Source organism: Malus sylvestris, chromosome 2, assembly GCF_916048215.2.
Source record: "Malus sylvestris chromosome 2, drMalSylv7.2, whole genome shotgun sequence".
Lineage (NCBI taxonomy): Eukaryota > Viridiplantae > Streptophyta > Magnoliopsida > Rosales > Rosaceae > Malus > Malus sylvestris.
The window spans coordinates 37,229,590-37,249,092 of NC_062261.1; the positions used below are offsets into that span (position 1 = coordinate 37,229,590).

The 19,503-nt window shown below is 36.7% G+C and overlaps 3 protein-coding genes across 4 annotated transcripts; 1 reads left to right on the forward strand and 2 right to left on the reverse strand.

The window, feature by feature from the left end:
- Nucleotides 1–1,400: 1,400 nt before the first annotated feature.
- Nucleotides 1,401–11,777, reverse strand: LOC126613800 (probable inactive ATP-dependent zinc metalloprotease FTSHI 4, chloroplastic). Of its 2 annotated transcripts, none has more exons than XM_050281396.1 (17): nucleotides 11,362–11,777; nucleotides 9,614–9,869; nucleotides 8,638–9,010; nucleotides 7,652–7,910; nucleotides 6,819–6,950; nucleotides 5,599–5,673; nucleotides 5,407–5,532; nucleotides 5,209–5,318; nucleotides 5,047–5,125; nucleotides 4,761–4,898; nucleotides 4,560–4,671; nucleotides 3,528–3,691; nucleotides 3,312–3,417; nucleotides 3,097–3,173; nucleotides 2,463–2,606; nucleotides 2,231–2,375; nucleotides 1,401–1,712 (listed from the first exon to the last, which is right to left on the reverse strand). In XM_050281396.1, exons 1-16 carry the CDS (start codon nucleotides 11,614–11,616, stop codon nucleotides 2,232–2,234), a joined length of 2,550 nt encoding a protein of 849 aa, XP_050137353.1. In that variant the 5' UTR covers nucleotides 11,617–11,777; the 3' UTR covers nucleotides 1,401–1,712; nucleotide 2,231. The 2 variants fall into 2 exon arrangements, with proteins under 2 accessions (XP_050137353.1, XP_050137354.1); XM_050281397.1 differs by having other exon boundaries at nucleotides 1,401–1,715; nucleotides 4,560–4,667; nucleotides 4,757–4,898.
- Nucleotides 11,778–13,553: 1,776 nt separating this feature from the next.
- On the reverse strand, nucleotides 13,554–15,438 carry LOC126613803 (elongation factor 1-delta-like). The gene is made up of 6 exons (XM_050281401.1): nucleotides 15,354–15,438; nucleotides 14,814–15,039; nucleotides 14,610–14,703; nucleotides 14,199–14,436; nucleotides 13,898–14,059; nucleotides 13,554–13,772 (listed from the first exon to the last, which is right to left on the reverse strand). Coding segments are annotated over exons 2-6 (699 nt in total). The 5' UTR covers nucleotides 15,017–15,039; nucleotides 15,354–15,438; the 3' UTR covers nucleotides 13,554–13,770.
- A 142-nt stretch (nucleotides 15,439–15,580) lies between these two features.
- On the forward strand, nucleotides 15,581–18,163 carry LOC126613804 (UPF0235 protein At5g63440). Its single transcript, XM_050281402.1, has 7 exons — nucleotides 15,581–15,803; nucleotides 16,021–16,135; nucleotides 16,374–16,527; nucleotides 16,807–16,903; nucleotides 17,175–17,263; nucleotides 17,363–17,431; nucleotides 17,880–18,163. The coding sequence occupies exons 1-7, from the start codon at nucleotides 15,689–15,691 to the stop codon at nucleotides 17,937–17,939; spliced, it is 699 nt and encodes a 232-aa protein (XP_050137359.1). The 5' UTR covers nucleotides 15,581–15,688; the 3' UTR covers nucleotides 17,940–18,163.
- The last annotated feature ends 1,340 nt before the right edge of the window (nucleotides 18,164–19,503 follow it).

Here is a 19,503-nt window from a genome sequence, read left to right on the forward strand (position 1 = left end):
CCAAAAAGAGACATAATAGGACATGAGAAATATTAAGGAGACTTTCAAAATGGAATGAGGATCTTTTAAGATTTTCTTTGTGAAAATTTCGGGAATTCTTCAATCACATTCGTTCATCGTATATCGTGCGGTTAGAAATCATTATAAATCTTTTTATTTAAAATTAAATATAAACAGTACCTGACGAAAACTGACCGCACGATGTACGATGAACGGATGTGATTAGAAGATCTCTATAATCTTCACAAATGGGATCCGAAGAAGATCCTCATTCCTCAAAATGAGACTCTCCATGAACTCTCTGCTCCGCCACCTCATATGATGTGGCGAAAAGTCTATGAAGATCTCATTTTTGAGAGAGTCTCCTAGCATTTCTCACGTAGAAGAGAGAAGGAAACAAGGGTTTGGTGGATGGTGAATGAGAGTCTGGATCCTCTTTGTGAGGATCCTGGGAATCCGTAAATCGTATTTGTTCATCGTATATCGTACGGCCAAAAATTATTTTAAATATTTTTATTTAAAATTAAACACAAATAATACTTAACAAAAATTGACCACATGATGTACGATAAACAGACACAATTCACAAATCTCCTAAAATCCTAACCAAAAGCATCCGAGAGCATCTTGTTTGGGTGAATGAGATGTAAAAAAAAAAAATAGTATATTTAAAGTAGGGGGGTCAGTGATGTGAATAAGTCACCAACCTTTTGTACAAGGCCACAGACCCCAAGAAAAAAAACACCATCATCTATTTCTCTGACGGTCTCACATGTCGTCGGGCAAAAGAAAAGAAGAATAGTAAGTTAATATTTATAAGAATTGTTATTGGCATTCTAAAAATTACATTCTACTGTTCAAATTTTCAATATTTAGAAAGAAAAATATATTTGTAAGGAGTGTAAAATGAGATTTTTAAAATGCCAATAATACTTTTCATATTTATTTATGTTTTCTAATTATTTGTATTAATGTGATTGGAAGGGTATAATCGCTCATTCTACACTAATATATTATAATACGAATGGTGCATATTAACACCCTCAACCTTTTTATATTTACATATGTGTGTGTGAATGGCGCGGCACTGTTGTCCTTTTCATGATAACATTCATTATCTTTTAAGTTTTAATATTTAGGTTAATAGTGCTGAATTAAAGCTCATCATAATTTTTATTTATTTAAAGAAATTTATTTATAATAGCTGAAAATCGCCATTTGCTTTAACTTATTTATCGTACTATATTGTACTATATTTTGTTACGATGAAGTTCTTTGATTCTCATCATATAAAAAGACGGGTCATGAATTTCCTCTCATGCTATAATTGGAAACCCTATGCTACTAATAGCATCACATTGAATAAATGAAAACTGAGATTGCCTGCAGGCTGCAGTAGCAAACTGAAAACATAAATTTTTGCTTTGCACAATCACTTTTGTTTGTTACAGCATTATATCTCTCGTTTCAACGTTAACCCAACACTCATATCATCAACAAATTAATGATGTTCGAACAGGAATCATCGATCACCTGTTCTAGACACTAGAGTTTGACAGACGATGATTACGTTTACGCGTGCTTTTAATCGCAGTAGCAGGGAAGAGTCACCTCATCAAAATTCGCCTGGCAATGCTGCCACCAACACTAGCCTATATCCTTGGGGATAAATCTTGATTCGTCCTGTAAACCGTCTTTATACAAAAACATGCCTGCTAAGAAACGAATACCAAGTATCAATTTTAGAGACATCTTAACCTTATATGACTGAAATGAACTCAACGATTCACTAAAAAAGAAGAAGAAACAGAGATAAATTGGAGCAGACTAACCCAAACCCATAAACCCTCTGTCTAAAGTGCAGGGGACTCGCGGAAAATCGCAATTAAGCGTTTATGGTAAAAGCGCAAATTTTAGAACATGTTACTATCACGTAGTTAACATCAGGCACAAGGGCTGAAGTGAAACTGGTACATTTTAAATGTTGGCAGAATGAGTGAAATCGTGGAAAGACAGCAAGTTACACTTCCAAAAGTTAATTCTGGCGAAATTTTTCTCGTTTCATACAACCACAAAAAACAAAAGCAAAGTCAATTCGTCTTTTATCTTAAAAGTAAAATTAAGCTTGATGCTCTCACTATTCCAGGCCAGATAAGTGTAAGGGGCAACAGTCAGAAAACGTAAACTTAATTAAAAGATAAAGCATTTCAACCACAAGAAAGATACATACTTTAGAAGAAATGGCTGGCCATTAAAAGTTGTGGCTTCTCTTTGTCTTCTTCAACCTCGGCCGAAGCTTCAGCTTTAATTTCTTCAACCCTTTTATCCCATATGCTGTCTATTAGCTTCCAAGTTTCATCATTGACCCTTTGGGTCTGCAAAAAGAGTCAAACAACAGTCAACTAGCATGATAACAAAATGTTGCTAGGCAAAAACCCCAGTAAGCATAAATCTTCAGATACCTCCATAGGGCGGGGTGCACCAAAGGTTGAAAATCCAGCATTCCCAGGTGAAAACGTAACTCTCCCAGGAAGTGTAATCCCATGAATTCCCCACCTCCCCGCATAAATTAGGGCACCATATTCATCAACCGGGTTCACTTCAGGCTGATAAATGAGCAAGAACAAATGCTTCAAATGCTCATATCATATGGACTAACATGTAAACTTTCTCACCCTTGTAGATTCCAAGCCTAGAAGAGTTGAATAAATGTTGGCATATGGATCCGACATTTACATAAATTAGATTGAGAACAATTTGTATATATCTAGGGTCAGCAGGTGTGTTCAAAAAATCACATAGGGGTTAACTTGCGTTAATCTAGATCACTAAATGATAGCATTTAGTGGTTAATTTGTCAGCTGCATTAGAATAAAATATAAACTACCGATGAATGAGACAGACATGGAAAGCACCTATGAGATAAAAAATAAAAAATAAAAATAAAAAGCTCACAAATGCCTCACTCTAATTCAAAATAATTAGTTCCAGAATTATCTCGGTAGAAATTAAACATTTATTCTATCAGAACAAGAAGTACATCCAAACACAGCAGTTCATAACAATCACTATCCATAAAAAAAGTTCAAGAATTACCTGTGGTACTCGAGGAGACCGTTTATATATGTCCCAAATTTCTTCAGCTTTAATCTCTCCATGGTCAAGTAAAATATCTGCATGACATGAAAGCTTTCAGCCAACCACATAGTATAATTACAGTTTGACTAGAGTGATACTACCAATCTCATATTATGTATATAGAAGCTCAAACTCTCACACAAAACAGAACCTAACCAAAAAAGATTCATAACCTGTAATTGTCTCTACAGTTGAATGGTACTCCCTTAATACAGATAAACACTTGTCCTCAGCATAACGCATATATTCATCTCGAAGTGCTTCAAGCTTGGCTGCAAGCTGTTTAAATTCACAAATTACTGATGCTATTTGGGTCCTCAACTTTTGTTTCTTTTTCTTTTCTTTTTTTTCTGAAAATGATAAATGTAACTCAAATTGATTAGGCATACATTTGGCACAAGATCATTTTGATTTCGGTAGTATGCTTTCCCATATGCTGTCATTCCTGTCTGTAGAATCAGAAATTCTGCAAGCCTTGAAGCCTCCAATGTGGCCTTTGCAGAGATCCAACACAAGTTGTCAGCCCCAAACATCTCCTCCTCAATAACTCTAGCTACAAATTGGAGCAAATCAGTAAGCCATAACACTTCTTTTCTGCATGTCTAGGATTAGATTTACCAAGAAAACGAAAAAATAAACAAATAGATGCAGAAGAAATTCAACTAGGTGCTTAATAATCAGGTTCATACAACCAGAAGACATAGGGTCCCTTAAATTCAACTTGTAGGTACTAGTTTGATTTTATATCAATAACTTGTCACTTCCCCTAACCACAGTCCTAAAATCTTAGCAGCAACTTCAAGTAGTTTGAATGTTTTTTATAAAAAATTTGAAGAAATATGAGTAAAGTATCAAAGATAGTTAGGATTGCAGTAATTTGAGAGAAGGCAGAGGGATGGAGAATAATAAAGAAGAATAGAGAGAGGGTAGAAGAAATACGATGGCACCAGGCATTAAACAAACATTTTCATCCAATCCAATCTGATCTGTTTACAACAAATTGTGTTAATTAGGTCATCTCCAATTGGTTCCCTAAATGAACTCCTGAGTCCAAATTTAGAAAGAAATTAGAACATTTCAACTCCAACCATGCTCTCTAGTTAGGGACTCCGTAAACTAGTGAGCATGGTTGGAGCCACTAGTATCTCATTTCTCTCTCCTCAGATTAAGGAGCCCATTTCTCTCTCAGATTAAGGAGCCCATTTTCTCTAAATCATGGGATTCCAAAGAAGGTAAACTTCTAACCCAAGCTATAGCTGCTGCATCATAATCTTGATATTATGATGGTAAGTGCAACTTAGAGACCACCATGCATATCTAGGTGTTAGAAACATTCATTGAGTTACATGTTTTCAATGTGTTGAAATCTGAACTTGCAACCAAAAGTGAACTTGCTAACAAGATAAATCTCTAGGACTTACGAGCACATGCACGCACTATAGAGTTTATAAAATCTGATTTTCTTGAGAAGACCTTCCCCGGTATTTCAGTGTAGCGCATATTTGGCTGACTATGAATAGATTTTATATCTGTCTGAAGAAGATATAATGCAATGAAATTAGCATGTTTCTACACAGGAAAATACATGTCACACCGATTGAAAACAAAGTCGAACTACTAGCCTCAGCGAAAGGCCGGTATGGATCAGGAAAGTAGCACGCAAGGACAGCAACAGCTGCTTCTCGATATGCCAATCTAAGTTTCAGTTCCTCTGGAATTTCGGAACTATCTTCCTGACCTGTTTCAAACGTGCCCTTTTGCTGCAAATTGATAAACAAAAAGATGAACATGTTAGGCAGTAAGCCAGTCTATATAATTCGTGAAGCTATGTTGTTAGCGGAGCAGGGACGCAGGGAAGCATATTCTTGCCCAGCAAGAAAGAGCTGGATGGGGAAGAGGTCCACTAACCCGTTTCAAAGCCTCTAGAAGCTCTTCCCATCCGATGTAATCTAAGTCCTTCCTTGCCGTCAAAATTCCAGCTTCATTCCTGTCAGGTGATTGGAAAAACATAAGCATCACTCTGTCACTATTGAATTGAAACTTTTAGATACCGATTAGGCAATAAATTACAGTATGTTCTGCAACTCTGCACCGGTAAAATCCTCAGTAAGCGCAGCAATTTCATTAAGGAGAACCTCCTTCTCCTCTTCAGAGCGGAAAAATTTATTTCTAGCATGCACCTATTGGCACAAAAAGTAGATGTTATGCAAGGATTAGTAAAAATTCAGAAGCTAGAGTTTCGTATGCTAGAAGCAATGACAAAATTACCTTCAGTATGGCTAGTCTACCGTCCTTTGATGGCAAACCAACTCTAATAATCTTGTCAAAGCGGCCCTTTCTCAATAGAGCAGGATCAAGGATATCCAGTCTATTTGTTGCACCTATGACTAACACCTGAAAAGGGAAAATCAGCAGCCAAGATACAAAATCTCCTTTTCAATTGAAGAAGAAAATGCATACCTGTGAAGTAGAAACTTTAAATCCATCCATCTCTGTCAGTATCTGAAGCAGACCTTGTTCCCTTTCTGCACCACCCTTCAGAAGACAATTAAAGAGACTAAAATTACTGATGTGAATTATAATAATGAAACCAACTATACGATCTTAAGACAAAAAGGCACCAGTTAACAAATTCCTCAACTTCCTATAGATAAATGTGTATATGTGCCTATTTGGAAGTGCGTGTGCCTATTTAGTTGGCACCAAATGCAGATTCATTTCAGTAAAACCATCGCACACTCTTGGATAATCATATCAGCAACTGCAACTTCAAAATGTGGCATCCATGAAACTTTAGCAAAATAGGAAGGGCAATGCTTGTTAATGAAATTCATTCAAATGGGTAAGGAAACTTTTCTCCGAGAACTGCTACAATTAAAAGAATACCAACCCTTTTACAATCAGTACACTCCATATTTTCTCACACCATGTTTTGCATGTCGATTCATATCCTTATAAGTTTTGCATGTCGATTCATATCCGTATAAGCAACAAAATATATTATTCAAATAGAATGATAGCTTTAGTTCTTCACAAGTTTTGTACTGCTCACATAATTAGACATATAGTACATAAATCTGTATTATACCTGTAGCAATTTTAGAGTTCCTTTTTAGAAGAAAAAAAACTATTTGAAAATATCAAAAAACAGAGTACAAGGCAAAGTGAAAGAGAGGTCCATCCCAAAAACGGTACAACTTTCACTGAAAACAAAAGAATATCATATTACACTTATAACATCGTAAGATAAAAAACTCTAAAAACTACCTTACATCAGCTCGCCAATCAAATAAAATTAAAGAAAAGGAGAGATTCCTAAAGGCTGGAGACAGAGAACTTTGAAAGGGAATTTAAATATACAGTCCGTAGAGTTATCAGTGAATCAATGTCATCATGTATACGGTACAGTGATACAGAATGGTATCATTATTATCTGTATAACATGAGAAATGCAAATGTAATGAGAACAAAACATGAATGAACACACAGCCCAACACAAGCATTTGCAAAGCCTTGTCTATCTTTCGAGCCTAATGCAGCAGGACCATACAAATAAAAGTTAGAAACAAATCAAGTGCCAACCATCAATTCAATATTTTGCCTCTACCCTTCTTTTCTTTATGAAGGTGTAGGAAATAGAGGAACATAAGAATAATGAGAGAGAGACTCTATTAACTTACCCCACCAATATCAGGTCCACCACGTTTGCTACCAATGGCATCTATCTCATCAATAAATATAATGGACGGTGCGAAGTTTCTGGAACTAGCAAATAGATCCTTCACACGTGATGCTGCAACACCTACAAACATCTGGAGAAAATTTAAATAAGATCATTTGGATGAAGCAACAAAGTATTGATTGTTTTGTATGGAAGAAATTAGGCTTTTTAGCCAAAATGGTCCTTGAGATTGGCATAACTCCTCACTTTGGTCCCTGAGATTTAAAATTGATTGAAATGATCCCTGAGTTTGTCCACCGTCAATCATTTTGGTATTTCCGTGAAAAATCTCCATTAAATAAGAACCAAAATGATAAAAACATCTCAATTTTTGTCAAATCGTTTTGGTCCATTGCTTATTAAATTGAGGTTATTTTTGTCATTTTTGTCCTTATTTAACAGAGATTTTTTTACGGAAGAACCACAATGATTGACGGTGGACAAACTTAGGGACCACTTCTATCGATTTGAAATTTCAGGTACCAAAGTGAGGAGTTATGCCAATCTCATGGACTATTTTAGCTAAAAAGCTAGAAAATTAATACAGACAATAACCAATTCTATGTCTATCATAAGACATTACAATATAGTAAATCATCTACACACAAAAAAAAAAAAAAAAGGCTAGCAGAGGTAGGAATTCTAAAGGAACTGTACTAACTGTTCCAGGTACTTGCTAAAGATATCTACATGGATTTTAGTAACATGGTATTTGATCTTTAAAAGTTTTATTTTACCGAGGCATTCACTCCTTTCAAACTCACAACCATGACTTCAAAAATCAGCTCAGACCTCTACAAAATCAGTGCCGTTTGCTGCAAAGAAAGGCAGTCCTGCTTCGCCAGCAATAGCTTTAGCCAGCAGAGTTTTTCCAGTTCCAGGAGGTCCATGAAGGAGTACGCCTTTTGGGCAATAGATGCCTTTATCTTGGAACTCTTCATCGTTCTTTAAAATTCGTACTATCTCCTGCAGTTCCCGCTTTATATATTCCTGGCCAGCAAAATCATCAAAGGTAACACCAGTAGATTCTTCTGCTGATATAAATTTTGCCCTGGAGGAAAAACAAGTAGAATTAGAGACCAGATAAGGTGCTTGTTAGCAAAACTTGGTACTCCATTTAAATACATGATTGCATGCTCTCATCTTCTAATTCTGCAGACATAAAACTCTGAAAAGTTGAACTATCTAACAGAACAAATTTTGTCACATTGCTTTGCCCATCAAAATGCAAACATCAGTAAGCCAAACAGCCTACTAACTCTTCTCATCAAAACAAAGTAATCCATTAAGTCCAACGATAGAATCACATAAGCTCCTATGAAGGATAACCAAAACCACAAAAACCTAACTACAACAAATATTATAAATCAATAACCAAGTCTGAAAATGATTGGCAATACCCAGAACAATAAGTGACCTACCAGTTTCTAAGTATTAAGTTACCTGCAAATAATACCATAAAACTACAAAACCATCTGAAAAACTTTAAGCTTCAATGGGCCAGCACATAGGTCAGCTTGGAGGTTGCTTGATTGCAAATACTCATCTTGCAAGGTACTCCAAAACCATTGCTTGTCCATTTCAGAAATAACATTTTTAACTCTTAATGTATAATATAGTTTGTAAAATTGACAAGGTATATCAACACAACTCAAACTTACTAAGTTTAAGTCCATAATAGTTTTTAAAAAGTAAGCCTAAAAAAGGGTGATCTTGCCAGCTATCCACAAGCAAACTCAAAGCAAAATGAAGTATCCAACAAGTCACTCTACGCATACCGGCTCTTGCCTAATGATCCAAGCGCACGGCGCTTGAGTGGCTGCCTGGTTTTTTTGCTAGGACTTCCTAAATCAGATGGTATTAACTTTGCATAAATGGGTCTCGTCAAGTTGTCAATCCAGAGATACAATACAATGGACAATGCAAGCCGCATAGACCATATGACTGCAGTTGCCACAGTAGAATATACTTCTGCGGGTACTGTATCCACATTCAGAACCTCAACATTCACTATTTGCTGATGCAACTTCTGCCAAACATCATTCCAGCTATCTATTGGCATTCGGTCAACCACATGACGCCGAAAAATAACCTCCTTAGAATTTCCTTTTGCTTCTTCCATTTTCTCATCTTTGTAGTAAGGTAGAATCACTGCAGAAAATTTTCCATCATTCAACAGAAGGATTTAAAGAAATAAAGATGACACATGTAAAGTGTAGTCAATGTCTTGGCATGTGCAACTATCATGAGAGAGAGACGAAGAACCCATAGGTAAATATGTTTCAGAGGTTACGCCTAATCCTTCATAAGAAATAAAATCTTTTATTAAAATGATAAAGAACATACAACAAAGGGAAGTAGGTGTACCCTGAAATTCAGCTAAATAATGAAGCAACAAAACAGAAGCCATTGAAAGAAAACAAAAGAACAAAACTAATTTTACAATCACATACCAATCGGGATAAATAGCATGAAAGGACCATTGCTTAAAATCTAAAGAATCTGAAGCCCACAAAGATGTGCTCGATAAAACCTGATAGTATTACAAATGCCGAATAACAAATAAACTCAAGCTTTATATCCAGCAGAATTTTTTAAAGCAACAATTGGATTGACTAAAAGCATGACAAGAAAATATGTTTAAAGCATGGAAAACAAAAAGAAACAAGAATAAGGCCTAACTTGAAAAATAGCACCAAATGGAAAGTACCAATAACCTGGAAGACAGTTTAAATTAGGAGAACAAATTTCTACCTGATATTGTTTGACCATAGTTGGAGTACTCCATATACTGGACTTTATTTGAGTTAAGGAGTCTCCAAAAGTCACTAAAATCAATCCTGTGTGAATTCTCAGGATCCCACTCTGTTCCCCTTAACTTTCCGCGCAAAGTCAACAAGGCCCTGCTCCAGTATGAAGCCATGACAAGCTGTCTCTCTAACTGCAAATTTGCCTTGTTCTCAAGTTCTTCTAAGTCATTTATCCTCTTTTTCTCAGCATCCTTCAGTTTCTATAAATTAAGGGGAACTAGTAAGTGAAAGAATCCAAATTACTGACATTGAATTAGTTTTCCTTATAAAGACAATTTAGAGAAAGAAAGGAGGAGAACAATATAATGCATAAGATAGAAATACAAGGAGGTTTACATAGGATTGCAAGACATGACTAAAATTATTTAAACAAAAACCCCTCTACACTACTTCAGAAAGCCAACATCCTATTCAGCATGGTCACTCAGTTTTTGTATTTCCCAAACGACCCGTGTTGTAGTTGAAGAGTGAGTAAATCACTAGAGTTACCAAAAAAGGGTATTAACTGATAACTAAGCCCAAGTCTTCTTATAGAATTTCAAATCTCTTCATACGCCCCAGTTTCACTATTTTTTAAGATTTGTTCCTACTTAAATATAAAATGCCAATTTATAACAACCTGCAAACAGATAATAAATAGCACAGTAAATGAGTAGACCAACAATGGATGAAAACAATATCATAGAAGTGGTAGGGTACACAAACGCTAATGATATACGAAAAAAAAAATACAAAGTTGGCAGCTGTAGTTAAGAATGCCGAACAACTTTGAAACAGAAACAAGGATTCAAATCCAGCATCACACCAAAATACCAATAAAAAGAAAAGTAACCCTAGTTTCAATAGAAATCTCAACGCCCTCAAAAAAAAAAAAATTATATATATATATTCCATTGAGATGAGCTCATCTATGCACCGGAGCATCCTCCACAAGCTTTCTCAAAACCTAAATTAGTGGTAATATGAGATTAAGAATAACAAAACCAAAGCATATAATTTGTTTTGATTATAAACCTATTGTTTTAAGGGAACTGTGGGAACACCATAAGATTGGCAACTGTGATTACTAGCCTCCATATCACAATGTGAGAACAACACATAAATAGAGTTGGGATTCTACAAAGTCAAATTGATGGAAATGAATAACCATTTATTTAGAGCTCAAAGGGGCTATTACCCATTAATACCAAGTTATCATAAGCAAGAGGTTTGCACCTATAATCCTAAGCCAGAGATTTCCGTGTCACCGATAATCAAACTTACAACCCCATTATGACGATTACCATTGACGCAATTTTGGGCCACCTTTCTAGCCTCGTCCTACTCCCTACCTTCATTCAATGCAAGTTCTTCACTCTAACTAAAGCATCATAAAGTTAAGTTTACCATTAAGATTTATCTCCTTCATTTCCTCGGCCCTCAAACAGTCTAAATACAGATCCAAACACACACATAACCAAAACCAATTGTATAACCGCAACTGAATACCAACAAATAACATGAAATCCTATTTTTCTATGATTAAAACAACAAAAGAGAATTACTTTCTTCATTATTCACCTTAATTCTATTCACATAATTTGCCAACACCTAAACGGATCCAAAAAAGTGGAATTTCAAAAACCCATCACCAAAAGACACATAAGCAAACAAAACCCAGATACAAAAATCGCAACAAAAACAAAAATATACCTCAAAAGCCGCAACGGCCGAGTTGTTCGTCGTCCCCAAATCGACAACTTCAACTTTCTCGTTGACTATACGAAGCGGCCCGACTCTTCTAACGCCGTCGATTCTTCGGCTAATAAAGATAAAGCCATTGGACGGCGTCGTTTGGCCCAGCCTCTGACCTAAAAACAAAGTCTTAGGGGTTGTGAAATCGGGGGTCTTGATTGAAGAACCACGCGAACTGCACAGGACATTGATTTGAGCCGCGGGGGAAGCCATCTCTCTGAATTTTCAGGCGAAATCAGGGTTTTTCGTACATCACAGCGCACTGTAAGTGTATAAGACACGGCACCGAGAGTGTTTCTGTTAGTGAGAAATGGAAGTCAGGTGGGAGCGAGGGGATAAGGGAGGAAGACGAGGAGGGGTTTTTGGAATGTTCTATTTCCCGTTTGAAGATTTGTATGTATCGTTTGGATTTTTTTTTTTTTTTTTTTTTTTTGAGAATTCATTTGGAAATATTAAAATGGCTAAAAGTTTTTTTTCGGTGAAAATGTTTAGGTACCCAATTTTTAATAAAAATATAAGTAAATTCTGAACAAAAAAAAAATATGTATATTTAAAAGCATTGTTTTGAAAATCTCTATCTAGAGTCGCTTAAGCTCTGCCTAGGTGCTAAGCAGTTGGACATCGTTCCAATTAATGTCTAGGTGTTTGAAAATTTAGAAATTGCGCCTAAACATGCTAAGGCACCCGCCGAGATTGCCTAGGCATTCGCTAGCCCACCCAGACCCACCTAGGTTGCGACTCACTTAAACAGAAAAATACATAACTTTCATTTTACATTATTATTTTTTTAATAAATTGTAAGATACTTGTTGAATACTTAAATGAACACACATTATATGTTTGTTCCCCATGTTTTCATTATGTTTCAATACTTCATAATATATATGTTATTTTATTTTGTAATTTATGATGTAATTATATATATATATTTAAGTATAAATAGACATTTATTTACATGAAATATAACAAATTTACTTGAATCCGCCTAGTCCGCCTAAGCGCCCGCCTAAGCCCCACTTAGGCTCCTAGGCGCTAGACCCCAGCCCACCGTCTAACTAGCGCCTAGCGTCTTTTAGAACCTTGTTTAAAAAGGAAGAGGTTCCTCTCCGGATCTATTTCCACATTCTATTCGTTTATCGTATATCGTGCGGTCAGTTTTCATAAGGTACTATTTGTGTTTAATTTTAAATAATAAAAAATCTAATGATTTCTAACCGCATAATACACGATGAATGACCAAGATGTAAGAATCCTTAAGATCCCCACAATTTGATTCCAAATAGAATCCAATTCCTATTTAAAAGAGCACATAAGTCCTTTTGAAATTTAAAAATATTTTTTAGTTATTTTAAAAGCACTCTGTCTGTTTGATGTCGAAGGAAATCGATTCTAATCACTTCGGCCACCACCATAATGCGTTTAGCCGTCTAAAAATAAATATTTTAAAACCACTTTAGCTAATTTTTTTTTTTATCTCTAACTATGCAGAATTATTTTTTATTTTTCTTAATATTTTTTTAATATTTTTGCCAAGCTTAATCTGGCATGGAACTGCAGGTTACCTGCCCTAGGCCAAACTTAGCCTGAAGGGTTGTAGCAAACCCAAATAAAACGGTTGGCTTGTTGGCTTGGTGTGATGATGGCTGAGATCAGTTGCGCTCAGGTCCGTGAGAACCTTCTGAGCGTGAATGCATCCGACGGATACAGTTTTAGCAAATATTCAATGGAGAAATCGTGCGGATGGAAGACTTGTTACCTGGCTAGTACAGTTATCCGACTCTGATCCAAAACGTTACATCCCACAGTTTGCTATCCCCCTCTGACATTGCTTGTATAAAAATGTTAAATTAAAATCCATTAAGTCTAATGGTATTTTTTTCCCCCGTGGTAAGAATTGACTGCCAAACAGAACTTTTCTCTCTTATCCCAGGACAACCCTTTTCCCCATTGATTTGTTTGTTTCATCGAATATATTTGAATTATAATTTCTCTGAAGACGTTTTCTTGGCATCCAAACACTTCTCTCACATGCAATCAATTTATTCTTATTAAAAAACTTGTACCAAGTCCTTTGAGAAAGATCAAAAGGATTGCCAAGCTTCTTTTGAGTCGAAAACAAACTGCCAAACACCACCATAACAACCATAACAAAACTGAAATTATGTTTTTTACATTAACTGAAATCATACCAATTTACCAAACAAGCAACCGGCTTCAGAAACTATCCATCAAGGGAATGCTAGCCTAAAATACATCAAAACCAAAGATCATCTAAGTCTCTCATATCATGCCACTAAGCAACAAGATACCCGTGTGCAAGCTCCAATCCTAGCATCCTCTATCATCATACATCTCTGCAAGTTCGAATCCTGCAATCAAAACGAGGGCAAGCGTAAATTAACACCATAAGGATACATTCATACTCCAGGACAATGCACAAATCCCATCTTGTAGGATAATTACCCTAACTAAAAGCCATGAAATGGTCACTTACATATTTTGTTGAAGGCTACGATGTCACAACTCTGAACATACTCATTAATGGGTTCGACGGTAAGATGTTCCTCAATGAGAGTGTCAACAGAGACCAGGTCATCAACTATTGTCATCATTATTTGCAACTTCTTAATCCCGTACCCAACAGCTACAAGTTTGGCTGCACCATTAAGAAAATAATAATACCGAATTAGCATCAAGACTAAAATTTGCATAACAAAACATTAGCTTCCACACTAGTAACACAATAATATGTCCTCTTTAACAACAAATAACCCTTAGATGAAGGAAGAACTTACATGCTCCCCAATGCAAGCCTTCCAAGTGGACACTTCTTACAGCCTCCTCAAGCTTTTTCATGTCAGTTTCATCATCCCATGGCTTCACATCCAACAGAACCGACGACTTGCCAGACTCTTTCTTCTTTGTTGATGCCTTGATAGAAGCTGCACGTTCTTCGGCAGCCTTCTTCTCCTCTTCGGTCTCTTCCCCAAAGAGATCAACATCGTCATCATCGTCATCCTCAGCAGCCGAGGCCTGAAAATCATATCATGTTCTAATACATCAGTATAACAATCTTATGCAAGTTTTTCAAACTGATAAAGCAACACAGTCCAACTTCGCAAATTTCAATTATCCTTAAATATATTGAAAATTAAAACAAAGACATCCAAATACGCACTTGACAAATAGGGAAGAAAAATACTTGCCTTTGTATCAGCTACAGGCGGTGTAGCAATTGCTTCCCCGGTGACAGGTGCAGATCCCTCAATAGTGACACCACATCCTTCTCCGGTTACACCACTACAACAATGAATATAAATAATTCAAAAAAGTGTTCACAAATCAAAGAAATCCATTAGAAGTAATAAAAAACAAAAAAAACAAATCCATCAAAAGTTTTACGAACTTACGAAATCCTAAGAAGAGCAGCAATGTGGTTGTACCACCTAGACACATTCACAAATTCGGAAGAAGGGGCCTTTGAAAGAGCTGCATACACAGTGATATCATCCTTGGAAGCCTGATATCCAGTGATGTAACTGCGAGCAAGCAAGTAGTCATCGAGTTTCTTCAGGCCGGAGGCCGAGTTGACATCAAAGAATGTGACTGCCATTGCTAGGTCTCCGGTGATTTTTCCTGCCACCCATACAAAAAATATATATAGTCTTTTAACCCTAGATGATTACCCCCAAAAAAAAAAAATACAATATTTACACAAAATTCCAACACAACCATCAGTGCCAAATATTCAACTACTAGAAAATTAAAAATCTTTCTAGGGTTTTACTGAAAATTCCTAATCAATTTAGTCGAAGGACTGAAAGAAAAACTAGAAAACGATTTCAGTTGACTGTGAAAACGAAATTACCACACAGATTCATGAATTGTATATCCAAAAACACTCTGATTAGATAAAAAGTAAAGATCTTTAGCAATGGATATGAGATTACCTGAAGAGCGAGAGCGAGAGAGCTGCAGAGCGAGAGCTGGAGCGTGAGAGAGTGAGGGGTGGATATTTTTAGGGTACTAACAATTTTATAGGCAATTGGATTTTGCTGGCTATATGCGGAATCGTCTAAATGGGCCGGGCCGAAAAATTAATGGTACGGCCCAACAAGTTTAAATAATATTAGTACGACAGAACATGACACAAGATACGCCGTCGTTTTAGGTCCTTTGCCCGCTTATGGCCTAACGCACCTACGTCGACCTGGAGCAATTCCCAATTTCCAGTAGCCGGTAGGAAGGAGAAGAAGAGGGGAGAGAGTAGAGAGAGAAGAAAGGAATGCCGAAGAGAACAACACACACGTACTCGAGCGAGGACGCAGCTCCGGATGGACCTGACTCTGATCTCTTCGTCTATTACTGCAAGCACTGTGGATCCCACCTCCTCATAACTGGTTCTCTCTCTCCTCTCTCTCTAGATACATATACATATATATATATATATATTGGTTTTACTTGGATTAATTGTATGATTAGAAATTTATAAGCTTGAAAAGAAAAGTTGATTTAAATGGTAATTTTGTATTGGGTATAATCGCTGTTTCTGAAAAGATAGTGTCTTGAATAATATTATGGGGGCTACAAACTATAGTGAAGTGTGTGTTGTGTAAGATACCCAATTGCAGAAAATGCCGAAGAGGAAGACGGACAAGGCTTATGTGTTGGACAAGAGCAAGCATCTTGCAAGGCTCAATATTGCTGAGGCTGGAAAGGTTTTGTTGAAAAGGTGCTTAATTTCTTTAGTCTGAGTTAAAAATTGGGTGTTGTCACTGATGTATGTATGTTTAACACCAGCTGATCACCGGCCCTCAGTTTATTGTAGTTTATTTCGTATTTGGGAAAGTATTTTGCAACTACACCTTTTTTAAGTAAAGCTTGATTTTGTGATTAGTTTTTCGAGTACAATTGTTATGATGTTGCAGCATTGTTGATGCCATGAAATCTTGGTTGATATAATTATTCAGAGGGGAAGGGAAATTGGAGAAGCAATTTCGAATGAACTGTGTGGGTTGTGGACTCTTTGTTCTCTATCGCTCTGAAGAAGACTTGGAAGGTGCTTCTTTCATTTATGTTGTTGATGGTGCTCTAAGCACAGTTGCTGCTGAAACCAACCCACAGGTATGAAGAAAATTTACAGAAGGCTTTTTACCATCATCTTCTGTGGTACCCCAATTCTGGAAAAGGATTATAAATAAAGGGCTGTATATGTCTCACTATATCCTCCTTGTCATGCATCTTTTGGATTGTAAACGTAGATTTTGGGCCAGCAACTGAACAATTTGTTTCTACATGAGCATATCAATTCCCTTTTGCAATGTTGTCATGTTTTCTTTTTATGAACATCCATATATAATCACTCCATCCATATTTACTAATTGGGTAATGTGATGTGTGTAGGATGCTCCTGTGCCACCTTGTATATCAAACCTAGAAGGGGGACTCATTCAAGTGGCTATAGAAGTGGAAGATCGTGCACAACGCTCAGCGATCACAAGTAAGAGAGTATTAAATGGTTTTCTGTCATCTTATTCAGCATGCAATGCTTGCTTGTTAGGTCAGATTACTATCATAAGTCAGAATTTCCTGCATGTACTTGAATTGGGTTTTTGGATTTCTTGTATGGAAAGTACTGGTCCTTTTGAGGTCTGTATGCATCCCACAACTCCTGTAGTTGGCAGTTTTAATATGTAATACTTGCCAAAAGTTAATTGTTTGCTGGAAGTTTAGATCGCTGATAATTTACACACTCCTTTCTCTTATGCCAGGAGTGAATGCTGACGATGTAAGAGTCACTGTAGCTGCACCTGCTGCTCGGGGAGAAGCAAACAACGAGCTCTTGGAATTCATGGCCAAAGTATAATTCTGCTTCATCTTTGTCTGTTAAATTTTTAGGATCCCAATCTTTTGGAACAAGTGTTAATTTAAGCCTTGACACAATTGCTTTTTTGCATAGGTGTTGGGTCTGAGACTAAGCCAGATGACTCTTCAGAGAGGGTGGAATAACAAATCAAAACTCCTTGTGGTGAGTTAAATGAGTTTTACTATCTCTCTTTCTCTCTCTCACTCACTCATTGGGTGGCTTCTTGATGATCACAATCTGTTTCAAATGTCCCTGAGAGAGCAATATCGGTTTTGTCAAAAGAAGTTTTCCAAGATTGCATACATTAACTTCGGTGTCAGACTCTATTCACTGATTTAGTTTCTGGATGCACAAATACATGATACATCTACTCTGAAAAACTTAGGATAGGACAGCTTATCAAAAGTAACGGTACTGTTTATAAAATAATAGCAATCACAAGTAATGGTAGCATGAATATAAAAGCAATGTATGAGGATGACCCCTAAATGACCTATGAGTTATAGTTGCTTAAGGACATGTGACATGCCAATTTAACTAAGAAACTTCTTATGTAGTAATCTAACTTATCTTGCTAGCTTTCTTCCTCAACATTTGGTGATTGTTTCAGGTAGAGGATTTGTCTGCTAGGCAAGTATATGAGAAACTTCTGGAGGCTGTGCAACCTTGAGTCTTTACAGTGCAATTTCAAATGTCAACTCTAATGAATAACATCAGTCGACGTGTATGTTTACAGCTTACCTTAGACATCAGCGGTACAAATTATTCTTGTGTTAGTTGTGATGCAATATGAATCTTCAATTGTAAAATCCCGAGTCTTTTAGGCGATAGCTCCATCTAACTCATCTGTACTCTTGCACTTGATAGTGATAAAGGTTTGGTTGATTATATGCACCTTTTCTGTTTCCGTTAGAATCCACTCTCTCTACTCTCACCTCTGTGAAAGATGTTAGCAATGTGATAAATAAGATTAGTGTCAATTTTTGCGCTAGTAGGGAAGGGTTTACGAATTGTGATTCCTCGTGGTAGTCAATCGCGCAAATGCTGCTCGAAATTCAAACAAGATTAGTGTCAATATTTGTTTAAGACAAGTAGGCTTAGGCATGTGGATGGAGTAACTGTGAGCAATATCCTTTGGCACATATTTCTTGCTTACGAGAATGATGCACGTTGCAGAATTTACAACATATATTCAGTGTTTGTGTCACCAAACAAACCCTCAAAGCCAAACATTATAACAAGTGATTAGGAATGTATTAAAGTTTAATAATACTTCATTATTAAAACAAACTAACATTCTGTTACATCGGAAATCAAACTCCAACGAGTACAAATCCTAGATTAAAGTTAAAATCGACGCATAAAATATAAAACCACCAAGGGGAAATAAGCTCCTCAGTTTTAAGCAGTGTGTGGGAGGAGCTGGAAGGTACATGGTTCAAAGTTGTCACCAAAGGGAAATATGCTCCTCAGTTTTAAGCAGTGTGTGGGAGGAGCTAGAAGGTACATGGTTCAAAGTTGGCGGCGCACTTCTCCGGGAGCTGCATGGCCATGTTGCGATCAATGCCAGAGATCGGAGGGCCATTGACGAGCACACAGAGGCAAGGCTGGCCAAGAGCTTTGAGGGCATTGCAGCAAGTCTCACTTGGCGGAATGGGGCTGAAAGGAGCAACTGCTACTCTGCAGGGTATTAGCTGAACTAGTGCCGAGAAGAAAGTGCTTGTACAAGTAGTTCCCTGCCCTTGATCCACCAAACCTGTCATCACTAACACAAACACCAAAATTGGAAGAGCCATAATTTTCCTGCTTGTGAACCTCATCTTAATTGAAAGTTAGAACTAAGATAAACAGTTACTTGTGCTTTGGTAGTGTTAGGGAGAAGGTGTCTCGAATTCGGATTTATAGGGGATGACGAGGGTCTCATGCTATCATGCATGTCCATCCTACTCAAAGGTCACACCTATGATGCCATTATTTTCCAGCTCTGTTGCTCATCGGTACACAAAAAACTAGTCAAAAATACAGTGTGCTAGTTGTTGTAGTTGTTCAACTCAAATTTCATGACCCTTTGTATTTTCTATAATTTATTTATAATTTTCCAGCTTATCTCTAATCAGTTTCTTCATCCTATTGACTACGAAAATCACTCAGAAAACGTCCTGCACCTTTCAAACGCATGGTGCAAATCGAAACAGTTCAAGACGAGTAAGAAACCAAAACTAGATACTCAAGAA